Source organism: Hyperolius riggenbachi, chromosome 7 (genome assembly GCF_040937935.1).
Source record: "Hyperolius riggenbachi isolate aHypRig1 chromosome 7, aHypRig1.pri, whole genome shotgun sequence".
Lineage (NCBI taxonomy): Eukaryota > Metazoa > Chordata > Amphibia > Anura > Hyperoliidae > Hyperolius > Hyperolius riggenbachi.
In genome coordinates this window covers 276,287,087-276,307,427 of record NC_090652.1, presented here as the reverse complement: position 1 = coordinate 276,307,427, position 20,341 = coordinate 276,287,087, and the positions used below count along the sequence as shown (strand labels likewise).

Sequence of the window (20,341 nt, the reverse complement as noted above, 5' to 3'; positions counted from 1 at the left end):
TAAAAGTAACTTCAGCTCCGTCTTCTGATGACTCCGAAGTTACTCACTGTGCGCCGTTAGCCGTAATTCATATTACTGTCTATGGTGACGCCGGCTGCGCCAAAATCTCTTGCGCTGTTATTACAGCGCTCATACTGAAATGGTTGAATGGTTACAGTGCTCATAATGAAATGGTTCAGGCATTGCTGAAGTCGAACTCTATCTCTATTGTTTCCTGCCTTGTACCACACGTAGTATCAATAGTACAGTAGTATCAGAAGTATGTAGTATTTGACTCTTGTCACAAGAAAATACATTGATTGATTAGTTTAGGATGCATACTCAATGTCTGAGTCAACCATTGTCCAATCTAAGTGACTTTCACTGCCAAAAGTGACTGTGATCCATCTGAGTGATGGACTGTGGAAAACAGGGAAGTACAGAAGATGGGTTACATAACACTAGAAGAGAGAATGGGACTTATTTCAGGATATTAATTGCTCTGTGTGATAGCAAATATGGTCCATTATGCCATTCACTCTTTCCCCTAAGTTTTCTCCTAGGTGATGTGTTCACACCTTATCAATAACATGACAAGCAAAAAAAAAACCAAAAACCTCAAATAAAAATTTTACAGTACTTTTTACCTACTTTTTGGTACTTTTTCAATTGCAGAGTGCAAACGTTATTTTAAACAGAACATGAAAAATTATCTCCTGGGAGAAAACTTGAATTGGCTAAAAACCATGGACTGTCAACACAGCTGTATCTTGTGTAAACAACCTCCTACAACAAATGGGTTAGAGAGGAACTGTCACTCTTCTTAAAATTTAAAACACATACAAATAAGAAGTACATTTCTCCCAGAGTAAAATGAGCCATAAATCACTTTTCTCCTACGTTGCTGTCACTTACAGTAAGTAGTAGAAATCTGACATTACCGACAGGTTCAGGGCTAGTCCATCTCTTCATGGGGGGTTCTCAGCATGGCCTTTATTCTTTACGAAGACATTCCCTGAAAATGATTAATACAAAGATGCTGGCCAGCCTCCCTGCTCGCTGCACGCTATTTTGGAGGTTTGACGGAGCAACTGCCATTCACTAAATGCTTTTAAAAATAAAAAAAACGTGAGAACCCCCCTATGAAAAGGTGTGCTAGTCCAAAATCTGTCGGTAATGTCAGATTTCTACTACTTACTGTAAGTGACAGGAACATAGGAGAAAAGTCATTTATGGCTCATTTTACTCTAGGGAACATGTACTTCTTATATGTATGTGTTTTAAATTTTACGATTTTCGCGACAGTTCCTCTTTAAAGAGCATAAAGGAATCTTAACTCCTGATAGCATTATATGAAAAGTTTAATAACTGATAAGTTCGCTGACTTCAGAGCTAAGTCCCGCCCCTGCCCACCTCCTGTTTGAGATGAACGCTGTAATTGGCAGCTGAGGCTCCTTCCCTGATAAATAGAGGGTTGGTGAGTTACTGCATTCTCCACGCTGCTCTTTCCTCCAGAGTACGGCTACAGTACGGCTAACTGCTAGTTGTTACCAGTTAATACTTTGTAGAAACCACATTGGTCGAGGACCTCATCTAAATGCACGAAGAACCACTGACCTCTGAGCATTTGTGTAACAATATGGATTATGTTAAATGACATCCTCTTGTGTGTTGTAAAATATTACTTTGGATCGTGATTGATCCCCTCTGTAGCATAGAATAATTAAATCTGCATTTATACTATATAGTAAAAATAAACATATAGGTTTTTTTTGTTTATATTTAATAAACATCCTCTGTTCTATACCCCTCCCACCCGTATTCCTGTCCAGTTTATTATTTTAAATTAATTGCAACATGCTCAAGTAGACTTTCCAGTCAATTTTACCCAAATTCCAACAGGAATTGGCTTATATATTGGTTCCAACTGGAACTGTTCATTAGGAATTTCCCCGTGCAGGAAATTGTACCTATACGTGCCTTGACAGTAGCCTAAAACAAGAGTTCCCCAATCGGTCTGTCAAACCGCCAAGGCAGTTTAAGCTTGCTGAGTCTTCTAACATGAATAGTGTCGTATTTAACAGATTAAGATCAGTCACCATATCAGGTCTGGCTGTGACAAAACTATCTACACGGCCTGACTTATGCTGGTCAAACACAAGATGATCAGCTGATCATTCACAGTTCTTCGATCTATGACCGTATCAGCAGGAGTATTTTCCCCCTGTGCCTAGCAATCAATATCTTCATAAAATCAATTGTTTGATTCAATCAGGTTGGAAATATCTCTAATAAAAGATCGTACCTGGAAAGGATCATTTGTGTTACTTGGCAAAAGATCAAAAGCTACGAAAAAAACCCAGGTAATTTATTTGATCCTTCTTAAATCTTCCTGTGTGCGGCCAGCACTGCACAAATGTGGCCAGTAGACATATAACCTATGTAACTCGAAGCCAAGTCTCAGCTGAATTTTAAAGGATAATTGTACTCACATGTCTAAGTTTTCCCACTAAAGTGCATCAAAAACCTAAACTGGATGTCCTAAGCAGGTCCAGATACTCTTGGGGCCTGTTACCTTCACAACTCCTCCCTGGCAGGTGTAAACAATATTGAATAGTCACCTATGTACCCAAAAAGCAGGAAATACCATAAGTGGCGGGTCTTGTGCCAGTCAAGGCACAACCTTCAACATTGCAGCCATACAGTGCTACCAAGCCACCAACAGAAGCCCAACCCTCTGGACTACCTCTTAAGTTATTTGGATAGATAGGAGATGTCACTTTTGTTTGCAGCTCTTAAAAATGCCAGTGCAATAGAGCGGGAACTTCCCACTGTGGCAAGTTCATCCTAGCTAGGATGTCCAGATTAGTTATTTGATGTGTTTTAAGGGCAAAAAGACGTTCTCTTCTGCTACAGTAGGGCAAAGTTACCTCTTATAATTTGATTCTCTTAGGGAAAAAAACCTTCTGTACTATAAGTTAACTATAGCTACCATTTTGCTACTCTACCACATTCAATATGGACTAATGATATTATTAGGAAGTCACTATTCCCCAATGACCTGCTGGTTTGCTTTTTCCAGGGTGTTGAGTTAGTTCAGGATATAGTTCCTCCTACCAGTTGAGGATTAGCTGACAGGGATCATGGGAAAAGTAGTCTCTTGTTCAGCGTTCCCCTTTAAGCAAATTTGCAGGATAGAATAATTTCCATCACATATGTAATGTAGAGAACCATAGTGAATTCATCTGTGGTAGTCTATTTAAGAGTGGTCTATGGAGCCAATAATTACAATTCAGGGCAATCGTCAGGCCATGTTCCTCCTCATGAGAAAGACCACAGTAAAATTGCCCTATAGGACATATATTTATACCTGTAGCTGCCTATGGTTTTGGTAGATCCTTGCTCTGTTTATTTCGAAGCCACCACTACTGATGACCTCACATCTAGTAAACAGGCCATTATGCCACCAACGGGTATGCTTATTTGCGAAACATTGAGTAATTTTGATATTCCTGCTTACAGTAGATCATTGGTTTATTCAAGTGAGTTAGTTACTTCCTGTTCTGCTGGTTGGCCACATTGTTCATGTGAGAAGACCTCGGCCACAACTCTTTGACCGCTCCGACCTTTGAGTATGAAGGAAGAGAACTCTTGCCTTAGGTTACCAATGGATGTGTGCAATACTCCATGTAAACACATACTGCTCTAATAGTAATGTCAAAGTAAAAGATTGTGGATAGGGCACAATAAATCTCTACCTACAGGCATATATTTATATGGATATGGTGCTTCGCCCCATGACGCGGCATCAAGAGACACATTTGTAGCTGGCAAAATAAAGTGGTCTGTATAGCCTATCTATGTTATGTTTCTGCAAGTCACATGACCTCTTAGCGGGCCTCAGCAAACAATGCACTGGGCTTGTTCACTGGACAGCGAATTGGTCAGCGGCCACTATTCTTTGTCAAGTTCCAAAGGAAAAAAAAAGAAAAGCGAAATAAAAGGGAGGGGGAGGAAAAAATAATCTCAAAGCCTGTGCCTGGAATCATGGCTATATCCACCAGGAGAGCCTCGGTTCCGGTGAGGTTTATAAGTGTCCTGGTAGGAGTCAGAATACTCTTCTTCCACAAGAGGATAATGGTCACGGCTATGCTGGGAACTGGAAGACAAGCGGTTCCTGCTTTTCCGAGCTCGCTCGCTGTGGTAGTTTTCGTCAGACGTCATTAAGCTTCGTCTCTCGATGGGGGAGTTCTCAGTCGAATGGTTGGAGTGCCTCACACGCTGACTCTGGAGGACAAAATTGAACGAAGATATAACAATAAAGCAACTCATTAGCAACTCCAATAGCGTTATCTTGTTTGAGATCAGTGCACTGCCTTTGACTTCATTCGGCAGAACTTGTGCTGTAAATTCTTGGAATGCTTTGATCTCTCTCTACTAGCAGAAAATATAGAAGCTGATGTTATTGTCTCACACTGCTCCCTAGTGACTAGTAGCTATAAATACACATTACAACAGTATTAATTAGAAGCAGGGAAATGTAACAAATATGAAATTAAATAAAAAAAGTGCTAAAACAAATTGGCCTGGAGCACTTATAAGCCTCTATATAAATTGGCTGCTAAAAGGTTAAAGGACCACTATCATGAAAAATTGGAAAATTAAAAATACACACAAGTAAAAGGTTTTTGACTAGTCAATTTCATCATGGGGGATTCTTAGTATCTTCTTTATTCTTTACAAAAGCAACCCCTGGTAAGAATCTATACAGAAACATTGACTAGTTTCCCTACTCACTTGCACACTGCTTTGGCAGTTGGGTTGAGCAACTGCTTGTTCAGCTAGTGCTTTTGAAAATAAAATAAAAAAAACAAACCTTGAGAATCCCCCATGAGAAGACAAGTCAAAAACCTGTCAGATTTTTACAACATACTGTTAGTGATAGTGACATAGGAAAAAAAAGTAATTGTAGTGCATTTTAATCTGGGAGAAATGTATTTTTATGTGTACACATGTACGTTTGACAGTTTCTTCATGTTATTTTGTTTTGCTTTGGATAGAACAGGAAATGGTTAGTATCTGTCAGGTATGGCCTATTGTCTGTGCTCGGTGCGCTGCTGTGAACCCCAGTGTTACACTCACTTCCTGTTCCATGGGCAGGGTGGCTGACAAGTGACAACAGAGACAGGTGATATTTCTGCAAAGTGAATGTGCACAATAACCACAACATGTTTTAGTAGCATGTAAACTGTTAGAACATCTGTAAGGTTTGTATTACTGTTTGCGCTCCCAGTCAGAGGAGTCGGAACACTTCTCATCCTGAGGGTCACAGAGAATAGAAAATAAGAGAAAATTGGACCAGAAAGACACAGAAAACAATAAAAGAGTATTGATTGTTTTTATGATTCCCTACCATGTATATAAAAAAAAGTGGTCACTAATGGTCCAAATTCCATTAACCACTTAACCTCCCTGGCGTTCTATTAAAATCGCCAGGGAGGCTGCGGGAGGTTTTTTTTTTAATTAAAAAAAAACTATTTCATGCAGCCAACTGAAAGTTGGCTGCATGAAAGCCCACTAGAGGGCGCTCCGGATCCGCACTTTCGATCGCCTCCGGCGATCAAAAGTAACAAGGAAGGCCGCAATGAGCGGCCTTCCTTGTTTCGCTTTCCTCGTCGCCATGGCGACGAGCGGAGTGACGTCATGGACGTCAGCCGACGTCCTGACGTCTGCCGCCTCCGATCCAGCCCTTAGCGCTGGCCGGAACTGTTTATTCCGGCTGCGCTGGGCTCGGGCGGCTGGGGGGACCCTCTTTTGCCGCTGCACGCGGCGGATCGCCGCTCTGCGGCGGCGATCAGGTAGCACACGCGGCTGGCAAAGTGCCGGCTGCGTGTGCTGCTTTTTATTTGCTGCAAATCGGCCCAGCGGGGCCTGAGAAATCCTCCTGCGCAGGTTACCCCGAGCTGAGCTCGGGATAACCGGCAAGGGGGTTAATGGTCCGGGCTTGTTTGCGCTGATCTGTGCAGCGTGGGCTCTCCAGCCCACAGCGCAGATGAGCAAGCAGCCAGGGCGACCAGACCCCCCCCCCCTTTTACCCCACTAGGGGGATGTCCTGCTGGGAAGCCCCCTCCACAGCGATTTTCCGCCTCCTTCCCCTTCCCCCCCTACCCCTCCTTCCTATGGGCGGCACAGGACGGCGATCCATCCTGCGCCGCCTCTTATAGGCTTCAGCCTATCAGATGCTGGAGATCTGCGGCCAATCAGAGGCCGGGGATCGGCGATCTCCTTTACGGCGCTGCTGCACAGCACCGTATGATGTAAACAGCAGGGATTTCTTCCCCGCGTTTTTACATCTACCCTGCGAGCCGCGATCGGAGGCTCGCAGGCTGTTCACGGAGACACCCTCCGTGAACTGACATGGAACGGCCGCTCGTTTGTTTCCATGGAAACACCACTGCGACCTGCGTCTGCCTATCGGCTGACGTTGGTCGTTAAGTGGTTAAGTGAATCGATTACAATCAATTGAATTGATCCATTTTTCCAATCGATTTCATTGATCGGACCGAGTACGTAGTCCCTTCCCATTAGTGGATCCAATCAATCGTTTCCAACCGATCGCATTTATCGGATCGGCCCATCTATTGTTCAAGAAATTGGACCATTAGTAACTTTCTGTTAAATTCATAAAAAACTTGACTTGAGCTCTACAACTATCATTATGAAAGGAAATGGAAGCCAAGGGCTTGCACCTTAAAGGGGCACTGCAACAACATACAGTAGAAAGTACTACATCATTGAGGATACCTAATTTTACATTACTTACCTTGGTTTCAGCATCACTTCCTATATCTACAGTGGTTTGCAAAAGTATTCAGCCCCCTTGAAGTTTTCCACATTTTGTCACATTACTGCCACAAACATGAATCAATTTTATTGGAATTCCACGTGAAAGACCAATACAAAGTGGTGAACACGTGAGAAGTGGAGCGAAAATCATACATGATTCCAAATATTTTTTACAAATCAATAACTGCAAAGTGGGGTGTGCGTAATTATTCAGCCCCCTTTGATCTGAGTACAGTCAGTTGCCCATAGACATTGCCTGATCAGTGCTAATGACTAAATAGAGTGCACCTGTGTGTAATCTAATGTCAGTACAAATACAGCTGCTCTGTGACGGCCTCAGAGGTTGTCTAAGAGAATATTGGGAGCAACAACACCGTGAAGTCCAAAGAACACACCAGACAGGTCAGGGATAAAGTTATTGAGATATTTAAAGCAGGCTTAGGCTACAAAAAGATTTCCAAAGCCTTGAACATCTTACGGAGCACTGTTCAAATGATCATTCAAAAATGGACGGAGTATGGCACAACTGTAAACCTACCAAGACAAGGCCGTCCACCTAAACTCACAGGCCAAACAAGGAGAGCGCTGATCAGAAATGCAGTCAAGAGGCCCATGGTGACTCTGGACGAGCTGCAGAGATCTACAGCTCAGGTGGGGGAATCTGTCCATAGGACAACTATTAGTCATGCACTGTACAAAGTTGGCCTTTATGGAAGAGTGGCAAGAAAATAGCAATTGTGAACAGAAAAGCATAGGAAATCCCGTTTGCATTTTGCAACAAGCCATGTGGGGGACACAGCAAACGTGTGGAAGAAGGTGCTCTGGTCAGATGAGACCAAAATGGAACTTTTTAGCCAAAATGCAAAACGCTATGTGTGGCGGTAAACTAACACTGCACATCACTCTGAACACACCATCCCCATTGTCAAATATGGTGGTGGCAGCATCATGCTCTGGGGGTGCAGCTCTTCAGCAGGGACAGGGAAGCTGGTCAGAGTTGATGGGAAGATGTATGGAGCCAAATACAGGGCAATCTTGGAAGAAAACCTCTTGGAGTCTGCAAAAGACATGAGACTGGAGCGGAGGTTCACCTTCCAGCAGGACAATGACCCTAAACATAAAGTCAGGGAAACAATGGAATGGTTTAAAATAAAACGTATCTATGTGTTAGAATGGCCCAGTCAAAGTCCAGATCTAAATCCAATCGAGAATCTGTGGCAAGATCTGAAAACTGCTGTTCACAAACGCTGTCCATCTAATCTGACTGAGCTGGAGCTGTTTTGCATAGAAGAATGGGCAAGGATTTCAGTCTCTAGATGTGCAAAGTTGGTAGAGACATACCCAAAAAGACTGGCAGCTGTAATTGCAGCAAAAGGTGGTTCTACAAAGTATTGACTCAGGGGGCAGAATAATTACGCACACCCCACTTTGCAGTTATTGATTTGTAAAAAATGTTTGGTATGATTTTCGTTCCACTTCTCACGTGTACACTACTTTGTATTGGTCTTCCATGTGGAATTCCAATAAAATTGATGCATGTTTGTGGCAGTAATATGACAAAATGTGGAAAGCTTCAAGGGGGCCGAATTCTTTTGCAAGCCACTGTACCTGTGAAATGAGTTGTATTGTTTTATGGAGTATACAATAAAAAATTGACTGAATCAGACAATTTGAGTCTTCGATGGGGAGGTAACCACCATTTTTAAACTGTTTTTAGAGTATTTTAATCTTCGTTTTTTCACCTCTGGTTTGCCCACCTATACAGTGGTTGCCTTAGCGGTGACCCTTTGTTGTGAGTATTCATTCACATTTATTATCTTCCAGTAAGCTGACTTTAACATACTATACTATTGTAGGCTCATAATTTCCCTTTGTTTTTACAAGAACTATCCAGCCACTGCTTTATGTGTATCTAAAGACTGCACATATAATTATGTTGACTTTGCTACATGTAAAGCTGTATTTTTTAAATAACTCGTAGTGAAAAAAAGAGTAATATTGCTTATCTTTTCTAATATTCACTAATGGATCATGGTGCATTTTAGCTCCTCAGTTCATCTTGGTACCTGTATTGATGTAAGCGCTGTAGAGCCTAAATTTCTTCCCAGAAGAGGCGTCATAGGGGTGCTGCTTGTGGTGTGGGTGGCTCGCCAATATGCTTCTAGGTACTCTGCTAAGTGCTCACAGGCATCTTCTAACTGATTTTCATCCAAAATCACGTCAAACATTTCCTGTTTATCAAACAAACCAAAAGTTATTGTATCAATAATCGGTGCATTCACTGATATGTTCTCCTTCCCACAATCTATGAAGGGGTTCTAGAGGAGGGCAGAGGCACGTGAGAAATCCTGTATGCAGGAGTGAAGACATGGCTAGAGTAGATCAGAAGGAACATGCTAAATGCGGGCGGTGTGTGAGGCGCAGATGGAGGAGCGGGAAGTGGAAGATGGATGGGCATCGCGCGGTGGGCGGCATAGGACAGGTAATGTATAAATACACGCTCGGGGGGCACATTTATACACTAGGTGGGCAGCGTCGGATTGGACGATTTCTGTGCGATTTTATGCTGAAATTGATGGGGAATGGGCCTGAAATGTATGGGCAGCCAACAGATCTTCCTCTGATCACATTTAATCAGAGAGTTTTGTCTCTTGGTCAAATCTGCCTATCATCGCTAGATGTATGGCTACCTTAAGAGTCTTGCTAATCAGCAATGATACCGGTATATAAGAAGGCCAATGAAATTCAAATAATTCAGAGTTGATGCAGGATTATGCAAATTTTACATGCACATTTATGCAGCTTAAAGAGAACCCGATTCGGTGTAGTGGGGGGCAGATGGGACACAGAGGCATGTTCCCTGCCTCATGACATGTCTCTGAGTCTCCCCCACAGCCGCACTATAACCCCCCCTGAAATTGGCGACAATAATTGTTGCTAATCTCGAGGGCAAAGGAGGAGAGTGAGTCCCTGCTCAAAACACCCACTGGGGGCATTCCTGCAGGCTTTCCCCAGCTGCCATTGGGCAGCTGTCTCTCCCTGGCCACGCCCCCTGCCGCTTCCCTGCACCCTGAGATAGAATCTATCTCTCTTTCCAGCATTGTGACCCCAGGGGTCACAAAAGTGAACCGAAGGAAAAGCAGGCCAAAGCCGCTTGCGGCTCCCCTGCCTCCCTGCACGCTGAGAGAGAATCTATCTCTCCTTCCAGCGTCGTGACCCCAGAGGTCACAAAAGCGAACCTAATGAAAAGCAGGCCAAAGCCGCTCCCCTGCCTCCCTGCACACTGAGAGAGAATCTATCTCTCCCTTCTAGCTTCGTGACCACAGAGGTCACAAAAGTGAACCTAAGGAAAAGCAGGCCAAAGCCGCTTCCCTGCCTCCCTGCACACTGAGAGAGAATCTATCTCTCCCTTCTAGCTTCGTGACCACAGAGGTCACAAAAGTGAACCTAAGGAAAAGCAGGCCAAAGCCGCTTCCCTGCCTCCCTGCACGCTGAGAGAGAATCTATCTCTTCTTCCAGCATTGTGACCCCAGAGGTCACAAAAGTGAAACTAAGGAAAAGCAGGCCAAAGCCGCTTCCCTGCCTCCCTGCACGCTGAGAGAGAATCTATCTCTCCTTCCAGCGTCGTGACCCCAGAGGTCACAAAAGTGAACCTAAGGAAAAGCAGGCCAAAGCCGCTTCCCTGCCTCCCTGCACGCTGAGAGAGAATCTATCTCTTCTTCCAGCATTGTGACCCCAGAGGTCACAAAAGTGAAACTAAGGAAAACCAGGCCAAAGCCGCTTCCCTGCCTCCCTGCATGCTGAGAGAGAATCTATCTCTCCTTCCAGCGTCGTGACCCCAGAGGTCACAAAAGTGAAACTAAGGAAAAGCAGGCCAATGTAGCGGCGGAGGGATGGTGGCTACCTGATCCGCCCAGCCCCCGGATCAGGTACCATAGTGTTTTTTTTTATTTTATGTGCCCACCTCGGGCCCTCTTTAAAAATATACAAATCAAATCCCTCCCAGGTAGAATTTGGTCCATATTCAAGCTGCATTAATTTGTATACGCAAACATGTGTCCCATTGCATCTCCCTGACCATTGCTAAAAGGAGCGCAGGTTTTATAGATGAATAGAATACAGGATGAACACAAAATGAATGTATACGTACCGGTGGACACTGTGCAAGTTTGTCAGCTGCTACTAATTGTACGTTGAGGTGTTTGCTTTGGGATTTGCCTCTAGATTTAATAAGCCGCTGCAATACCTGGAAGCAGACCAATACACTTTAATCAATATCTTGACAGAATAAGCTACATAAAAGGGGACACACATTTTTTCACACAATTTTTTCTTTTAAATGTAGGCACGTTAATCCTTCCAGATCAATGGTTTGTAGCGAGATATAAATTGTGTATATAGTGCGACAGTGGCAGAGAAAGGGAGTTGGCGAAAGTGATAGACGGTATATATATATATATATATATATATATATATATATATATATATATATATATATATATATATATATATATATATCCTAGATTTCTTTCATCTGCACTGCCATGCTAAATCCACTCTGGGATTTCAAGTCCTCCCTCAGACAGCAGCCTTGTGAGTAAGAAGAGATCCATACCAGGTTTTGCTGCTCACCCTGAGGGAGGTGTGTTCAGGTGGACAACATAAGGCTAATCAAGTAAGTCAGTCTCAAAGCAGCCCTGATCTGATCTGAATATATTTTCCCTTAGACCAATTAGTGATGCAGCTGAAAGAGCTGGAAGCTTGCACAGCTGTGCCACCAGTGCAGATTGTATTCAGGGCAAGTAATAGCCTTGTCCTGTGTAGAGAGGATCCCCTGCTTAAAGAAAGCCTGAAGGGGGGGGGGGGGGGGATATAAAAAGATGATCTATACCTGGGGCTTCCTTCAGGCAGATCACTCCCTTGCAGTCTTTCTTTTTGCTCCGCCTGGATCCTCTGCTATTCGGCCCATAAAGGGCACAAGTACTTCTAAAGCCTGCACGAGGTGTCCAGAAGAGTTGCTTGACCGATATGGTGGAATAGCGTTACCGGAGGACCGTGGTGGAACAAAGACATGGAGTGAGGATCGGGAAGGCTCTATTGGATCCTGAACCTTCCCTCTTAGGTAAGTATCTAACACTTTTTTGTTTTTAAAGAGAATATGCACTGTCCGATTTGTACAATAAAAAACATACCAATCGAGTCACTGTGATTAGTGTTGGGCAAACATCTGGATGTTCGGGTTCGGTGTGGTTCGGCCGAACATGCCCCTGATGTTCGGCATGTTCGAGCCGAACCCCGAACCCAACCCGAACATGTCCCTTTGGGGCCCCTATAGGGTCCCAGTATAAAAGGAGAGCATGCCCCAAGCGCGGGGGGGGGGGGGGTCGGAAATGCCCTCACCCCTCCCCGCTAAGCTCTCCCTTCTGCCGGTACCCTATAATTAAATTTAAGTGCCCAAAAGTACCTGAGGAGGAGGAGGGCAGGAAGAGGGAAGTCGGAGTTCTTGGGTGCTAGTACCATCTGGTGCTTCCGCCCTCTCTTGACGCACTTCCTGGTTACATTTGAAGTCGCGTCAAGAGGGCGCAGAAGTACCGCGATGACGCGAACGAGGGTACGCGTCTTCTACATGATGACACGTACCCTCGTACGCGTCATCGCGGTACTTCTGCGCACTCTTGACGCGACTTCAAATGTAACCAGGAAGTGGGTCAAGAGAGGGCGAAAGTACCAGATGGTACTAGCGCCCAAGAACTCCGGCTTCCCTCTTCCTGCCCTCCTCCTCCTCAGGTACTTTTGGGCGCTTAAATTTAATTATAGGGTACCGGCAGAAGGGAGAGCTTAGCGGGGAGGGGTGCATTTCCGACCCCCCCGCGCTCGGGGCATGCTCTCCCTTTATGCTGGGAACCTATAGGGGGCTATGTTCGGCCGGACACGGCTGTGTTCGGCCGAACAAAGAAGGCCTGTTCGGGTTCGGGCAGCGTGCCCAAGCACCCTCCCGAACACCATGAGGTGTTCGGGGGGTGCCGAACCGAACCCGAACAGGCCAAAATCCGGGCGAACTCGAACAGTGGCGAACACTGTTCGCCCATCACTAACTGTGATCTCCTGGATCCCTCTTTGCCATTTCTGCCACTCCCCGCCGCGATCCTGGGTTTTAATTGCCAGTTTTAGGCAGTGCTTACAAACAAAAAACCAGGAAGTGATGTTTGTATATATATATAGATATATATATATATATATATATATATATATATACACACATACACACATACACTAATATGTGTATGTGTGTATATATATATATATATCATGTTACAGTATACTACAAGTTTTTATTACATAGTGAAGTATCTGCACTCCAGTCTGGGAGTCTCATTTTCTCAGCATGTGACAGGCAGCTCCCTCCCCCCTCAGCCTCACAAACTGCATCACAGACAAGCTAAAACTGAGAGCAGAGACGCTGTCTGTGAGAAATAAACAAAGCACACAGGAGTGAGCCTAGAAGGGGCGTTTATAACTTGTCCCCATTACAGCAGAGGCAGTGCATTCCTCCCTGGGTCGACAAAGCTTGACAAAGAAAAGAAGATTAGATCTATTACGGAGACAGTGCAACTAGAAAAGGCTGCAGTAAGCCAGACCACATTAGAACAGGTACAGGAACTTATAGGATAGAAGAAATAAAGCTGACAATGTTGTTACAGAGTCTCTTTAAGTCGCTTCAGGATTACTTTAAAGCATGCACTTTATGTGCATACAGGTGAAACTCGAAAAATTAGAATGTTGTGCAAGTCCATTTATTACAGTGATTTAAAAGATGAAACTAGTATATGAAGTAGGAACCCTTTGCAGGTGCTCTGGATTAATTAGCTGATTAGAGTCTGACACTTTGAACTTAGAGCCTGTGGGGTTTAAAGCCGCATCTACACGCATAGATGCGACTCCGATCCTGCGACTCGATTAGCCGCCGGATCGCCTCTTTTGCGTCCCCGCGCGTGCCCGCCGCGTCCCTGCTCGCCGCACATGCGCCGGATTCGATCCCCGCTTGTCCCTGCCGGCGCCGCTTATCTTCCGCTCGATTCCCTGCCATTGTCCCCTCGGCGGTGCGGAGATCCGTCCTGTCGGATCTTATTCGAGCCGCATCAGCGGCTCGATTGATAAGGAACATCGGAGCCGCATCTACACGTGTAGATGCGGCTTTAGAGCACTTGGACCTTTCTCTTCGTTCAATGTTTATTCAATACTCAATAATCATAAAAAAAACATTTAAAAACACGAATAATAGACCGCCACAATTAGCAATGTATCACAACAATATATCATGGATCATTTCCACGGTTCAGTCAGAACCACTTCCATGTAGAACCCGGGTTCCAAAAACAACTGATATCATAAAGTGCATTCAAAACGACGTCCAGAATATAAAACAAAAAGAAGTGCCAGTGCAAAAAATACAAAACCGTGTAACACATCTGTAATATAAACTAGTAATATAATAAAGGAATAACCAATCTAAAGGCTCGTACACACACTTGACTAAAGTTGGCTGAGGTGGCCTATAACGGCTTTAGCACATTATCAAGCGTGTGTATGGCAGCCCCAACTCGTGAGCGATATGCTCAGTGGATCTACTCACCCAACAGGCGGCCAACTTCTTTCAAGATGTCTCTTCCACGCCCGCTGCGTGATGTCACGAATGTGCCGCTTCTTCACCTCTCTGCCCGACCCGCATAGCATCAGAATGCATTGTCAGCTACACATCTGTACTGGCCCGGCGCCCAGTGATGTCCCCAAATGGGATCGCGTCCCGATCCTTGATGGGCAACATATATTACAGGTGTGTACGCACCTTAAAGGGAGTCTGAAGTGAGTTTTTAAATAAAAAAAAAATAAAAAAAACGATACCTACCTATATCCTATAGAGCCTTTCCATTCTCCTCCCGGTCCCTGCAGGCTCCTTCGTTAGCAGTCTTCGACCGTTCGGTCATGGAATGCCCTCTTTCACCTTGGGTGGGCTTTGGCAGTCTAACTCGGGCTTCTGAAGACTATACTGCACATGCACAAGCGCCCACTCTCGCGCACTTGCGGGTGCACGGTACAGAGCCACCGGTCTTCTATAGGACTCAGAGCCTTCCCTCTCCTTAAGGCCTTGTTCACATTGTGTTCCATTCGCGTGTCCGTCCCTGTTTGGCATTTTTTTACGCAATTTTTATTTCCGATTCCCGGCGATTACCTGCGCGCTGTTTTTTTTTCGTGAACCGCTTTTCTAAGTGGTTTTGCCGAGCAAATGTGTTTTTTCACTTCCTGATGTCAGTCAGGAAGTGAACTCTTTGATCCAGAAAAGAATAAATACAATGAATTTATTCTTAAAGGATATACCCGAGGTGAAAAAAAAACTGAGATAAACAATTGTATCTGTCCTCCTCCTTCTAAAAATGACTTTTAAAGTCATCCTGCAGTTTTATTTTATATTTCAATCAACTTTTTAAGCTTTTACTGTTTCATGGCCTTTTCTTAATGATGCATTAATTGTATGCCAGGGCTAAAATATATGAACTATTGACCTTTTTTTTTATCTCTTTCCTGCTTTTAGAAGCCATTTACTGCCACAAAAGTGTTTTATGGCTGCAATTTCTCATGAGTCAGGGTTACGGTAGAGTCTGACCCGGTCCCGACGCGGACAGGAACTGCCACTTACATACCTGATTTTTAACTTTTTCAGGCAGAGAAAGAAAAAAAAGGAACACAGTCTAGTTATTTGTATACTTGGCACTGTACATACACATGTCTATCTCATCATGCCACATGTCACCTCGTGAGTCCTTTAAAAACATGAACGTAATCGCTGCACAAAGCAATTTTGTGAGCGTTTGCGTTTTTCCTATACCATTGAGGCAAAATCGCCTAAAAAAATGGCCCATGCAGTGCTTTTCTGAGCGGATCGGAAACGAACCGCTCAGATGTGAACTCTTTCATAGAGATTCATGGTGTAAGCGCTTTCAGGGCGACGCTTTAGAATTGCTTTAAAGTGCTGCAGCAATGGGGCAGCATACAAAGTACTGGATAAGGTGCAAATGGAGTGCATAAATAGTGAACACTACACCGGTTACTAGTGTCTCGTCTGTCTTAATACACTCATAATGCCTGGTGGAGGTCCAGGACAAATCTCCTCAGCATGACCAGCAGTGGATATTGCCTACAAGAAGTTACACATGTGATTACCTTTGGCGAAGACACTTTGACGTGAACAATTATTGGTGCTAATGATGTCTTGATTAGTTGTGCTGGGTGATTAATGGTGTCTGCATCTAGGATGACGAGCTGTAAGGAGCGAGCAAGCTCGAAGATTCTTTCTATTTCACTCTGAACTTCAGCTGGGAAGAGAATGGAGACAAATATTACACTGCAAATATAGTCAGCAGAGTAGGAGGCAAGGCATGCAAAAAAGGACACATTTAATCAGTATTTGTTGCAAGGCAATTAGTGCTGAGAAAGCTAAACTGAAAAACGAGAGTACGTGCCTCCTCTGGTGTAATACGTTTTCAATGAATAAAACAACACACATCAATTATAAACACTTAACTGCCACTTGTAGTAAGGAGCAGTTTGTGCTAGTAAGGTTTAGAGTCCGAGCTGTATGCCGTGCCAAATGGCCACGTCTCCTGAGATCTCCTTGCATGTAAAACACCTTCCAATCTCCGGAGGATGCTGCAACCACACATCTTCCGAGATACCCTGTGTGATAAGTCACAATGCGTTTCGGGGGAACTGCTCCCCTTCATCAGGACCAAGAGAGGCTTCATACACATGCTAGTTGGTTCTTAGCTCCACTTGTGCTTTCATCACACCTCCACTCCTGCCCCCCAACAACACCTTCAGTAAAGCCTTCATCACACTTTCAGTCATGTCTCCACCACACTTCCAGTAAAACCTTCATTACAGTCACGTCCCCACCACACTTCCAGTTATCCCTTCATCACGCCTTCTAGATATAAAGATCCAACAATACAAGAAAGAAAGAAGAGTTCTCATAGAGGAGGAAAGCATATAGACACAATATTAGCTGTCAACCACGTTCCCTCTAGCATACCTCCCAAATTTTTGAGATCATAAAGAGGGACACTTAAACCACACCCCTGCCACACCTCTACCACACCCCTGACCACACCCCTAACCACGCACACTATAAAGATTTCATAAGAGAATTATGATGTTTTATACAGGATCTTCTCAAAAAATTAGCATATTGTGATAAAGTTCATTATTTTCTGTAATGTACTAATAAACATTAGACTTTCATATATTTTAGATTCAAATAGACACAACTGAAGTAGTTCAAGCCTTTTATTGTTTTAATACTGATGATTTTGGCATACAACTCATGAAAATCCAAATTTCCTATCTCAAAAAATTAGCATATTTCATCCGACCAATAAAAGAAAAGCATTTTTAAAACAAAAAAAGTCAACCTTCAAGTAATTATGTTCAGTTATGCACTCAATACTTGGTCGGGAATCCTTTTGCAGAAATGACTGCTTCAATGCGGCGTGGCATGGAGGCAATCAGCCTGTGGCACTGCTCAGGTGTTATGGAGGCCCAGGATGCTTCGATAGCGGCCTTAAGCTCATCCAGAGTGTTGGGTCCTGCGTCTCTCAACTTTCTCTTCACAATATCCCACAGATTCTCTATGGGGTACAGGTCAGGAGAGTTGTCAGGCCAATTGAGCACAGTAATACCATGGTCAGTAAACCATTTACCAGTGGTTTTGGCAATGTGAGCAGGTGCCAGGTCATGCTGAAAACTGAAATCTTCATCTCCATAAAGCTTTTCAGCAGATGAAAGCTTGAAGTGCTCCAAAATCTCCTGATAGCTAGCTGCATTTCTCTGCCCTTGATAAAACACAGTGGACCAACACCAGCAGCTGACATGGCACCCCAGACCATCACTGACTGTGGGTACTTGACACTGGACTTCAGGCATTTTGGTATTTCCCTCTCCCCAGTCTTCCTCCAGCACCTTGATTTCCGAATGACATGTAAAAGCTGCTTTCATCCGAAAAAAGTACTTTGGACCACTGAGCAACAGTCCATTGCTGCTTCTCTGTAGCCCAGGTCAGGCGCTTCTGCCGCTGATTCTGGTTTAAAAGTGGGTTCATGCATCCATCTGCTGAAAAGCTTTATGGAGATGAAGATTTCATTTTTCAGCACGACCTGGCACCTGCTCACAGTGCCAAAACCACTGGTAAATGGTTTACTGACCCTGGTATTACTGTGCTCAATTGGCCTGCCAACTCTCCTGACCTGAACCCCATAGAGAATCTGAGGGATATTGTGAAGAGAATGTTGAGAGACGCAAGACCCAACACTCTGGATGAGCTTAAGGCCGCTATCGAAGCATCCTGGGCCTCCATAACACCTGAGCAGTGCCACAGGCTGATTGCCTCCATGCCACGCCGCATTGAAGCAGTCATTTCTGCAAAAGGATTCCCGACCAAGCATTGAGTGCATAACTGAACATAATTATTTGAAGCTCCGCAGGCTCCCGGTGGTCTCCGGTGGCCGACCTGACCTGGCCAGGCCGGCGGCCAGGTCGGGCCTCTTCTGCGCTCCATGGTGCGTTCCACGCCGGCGCGCTGACGTCATCGGACGTCCTCCGGGTTGTACTGCGCAGGCTCAGGTCGGGTCGGCCACCGGAGACCACCGGGAGCCTGCGGAGCGGCGCCGAGGGCACCTCCTGCCTGCCACGGGCTGGAGGAAGCCCCAGGTAAGTGGAAATGGATTTTTATTTTTTTTAGCTAGTCCCTGAACCTCCCCTTTAAAACAATAAAAGGCTTGAACTACTTCAGTTGTGTGTATTTGAATCTAAAATATATGAAAGTCTAATGTTTATCAGTACATTACAGAAGATCCTGTAATTCAGAATTATAAAAAATCAGAATTCTGCGGAAATCAGAATTCAGAATTCTGCGGACATTTTTTAGGTCAATCACAAGTCTTAGAATTATTAAGCCAGTCAGAGAATTCAGAAGTATACCGCGATTACCAATCAGAAATGCAGATTACGCAAAATTAAATACATCCGTAGATATCACACAAAACAATCAAAAAAATTGAACTATTGACAAAATAGAAAAAAAAAACATTCTGAGGCAATCTAGGAAATCGGAAATTATGATTTCTGCAGAAATCGGAAAAAACACTTCTCACAATGGGGCACTCCATCGGAACTGAAAATTGGCATTTCTGGTCATCACTACCCAGTACGCCTTCATCACACTTCCACTCATGTCCCAACCACACTTCCACTCATGCCCCAACCATACTTCCACTTATGTCCCAACCACACTTCCACTCATGTCCCAACCACACTTCCACTCATGCCACAACCACACTACCACTCATGTCCCAACCACACTACCACTCATGTCCCAACCACACTACCACTCATTTCCCAACCACACTACCACTCATGTCCCAACCACACTACCACTCATGTCCCAACCACACTACCACTCATTTCCCAACCACACTACCACTCATGTCCCAACCACACTACCACTCATGTCCCAACCACACTACCACTCATGTCCCAACCACACTTCCACTCATGTCCCAACCACACTTCCACTCATGTCCCAACCATACTTCCACTCATGCCACAACCACACTTCCACTCATGTCCCAACCACACTACCACTCATGTCCCAACCACACTTCCACTCATGTCCCAACCATACTTCCACTCATGCCCCAACCACACTTCCACTCATGCCCCAACCACACTTCCACTCATGCCCCAACCACACTACCACTCATGTCCCAACCACACTACCACTCATGTCCCAACCACACTTCCACTCATGTCCCAACCACACTACCAGTAATACCTTCATCACACCTGTGAGTAAACATTTAGGATTTCCCACCCTTACCTGGATTATAGCAACTCATAGTACGGGTCGCTGAGAAGTCGGAAAGTAGTGTGCTTGCAGTTGCAATTGCAGTTGCATGCAGCATTCACAGCAAGAGTTTGTTTTTGTTTTGTTTAAATATGGAACAGCCTAAATTTAAAGAGGAACTATAGTAAAAATAACAAATAATATAATTGCTTCTTTTCTTTACAATTTTATTTTATAAATGTTTTATTTAGAGTTTGCCCATTGTGGGAGGGGCTTCCCCACTATATCAACCATACAGAGGTCCCAGATGATCTGTTTCAGAAAAGATTTCTCATGGTTATCAGCTACCGATTGGGATGCATTCATTCCAAGGTCCTCTTTAAGTTTTGACTGTGAGTGTCTGCATGAGACTGCAATCACACAACTGCAACTAACCTTATAACAACCCCCAATATAACTGAAACAGTTCAACATAGTACATTGTTCTTCAGTGTAAAGCAGCCCATACACTCAGCCGATTTTCTGGCCGACCGATCGATCCCGATCGATCGATCGATCGATTGCAAATCGGTTGGCCAATCGACCGATCGATGGCCGATTTCGATCGATTTCGATGGATTT

The 20,341-nt window shown here is 44.4% G+C and overlaps 1 protein-coding gene across 3 annotated transcripts in view; it reads right to left on the bottom strand.

Moving 5' to 3' along the window:
* Positions 1–1,322: 1,322 nt before the first annotated feature.
* CACNB4 (calcium voltage-gated channel auxiliary subunit beta 4) overlaps positions 1,323–20,341 on the bottom strand; it is a 219,177-nt gene continuing 200,158 nt past the window's right edge. For all 3 annotated transcript variants that reach the window (XM_068245790.1, XM_068245791.1, XM_068245792.1), the window contains 4 exons: positions 16,045–16,196; positions 10,976–11,071; positions 8,892–9,056; positions 1,323–4,266 (listed from right to left, as the gene is read on the bottom strand). In XM_068245790.1, the coding sequence (XP_068101891.1) occupies positions 4,006–4,266; positions 8,892–9,056; positions 10,976–11,071; positions 16,045–16,196 (674 nt within the window). In that variant the 3' untranslated portion in view covers positions 1,323–4,005. The remainder of the gene's footprint in view (positions 4,267–8,891; positions 9,057–10,975; positions 11,072–16,044; positions 16,197–20,341) is intronic.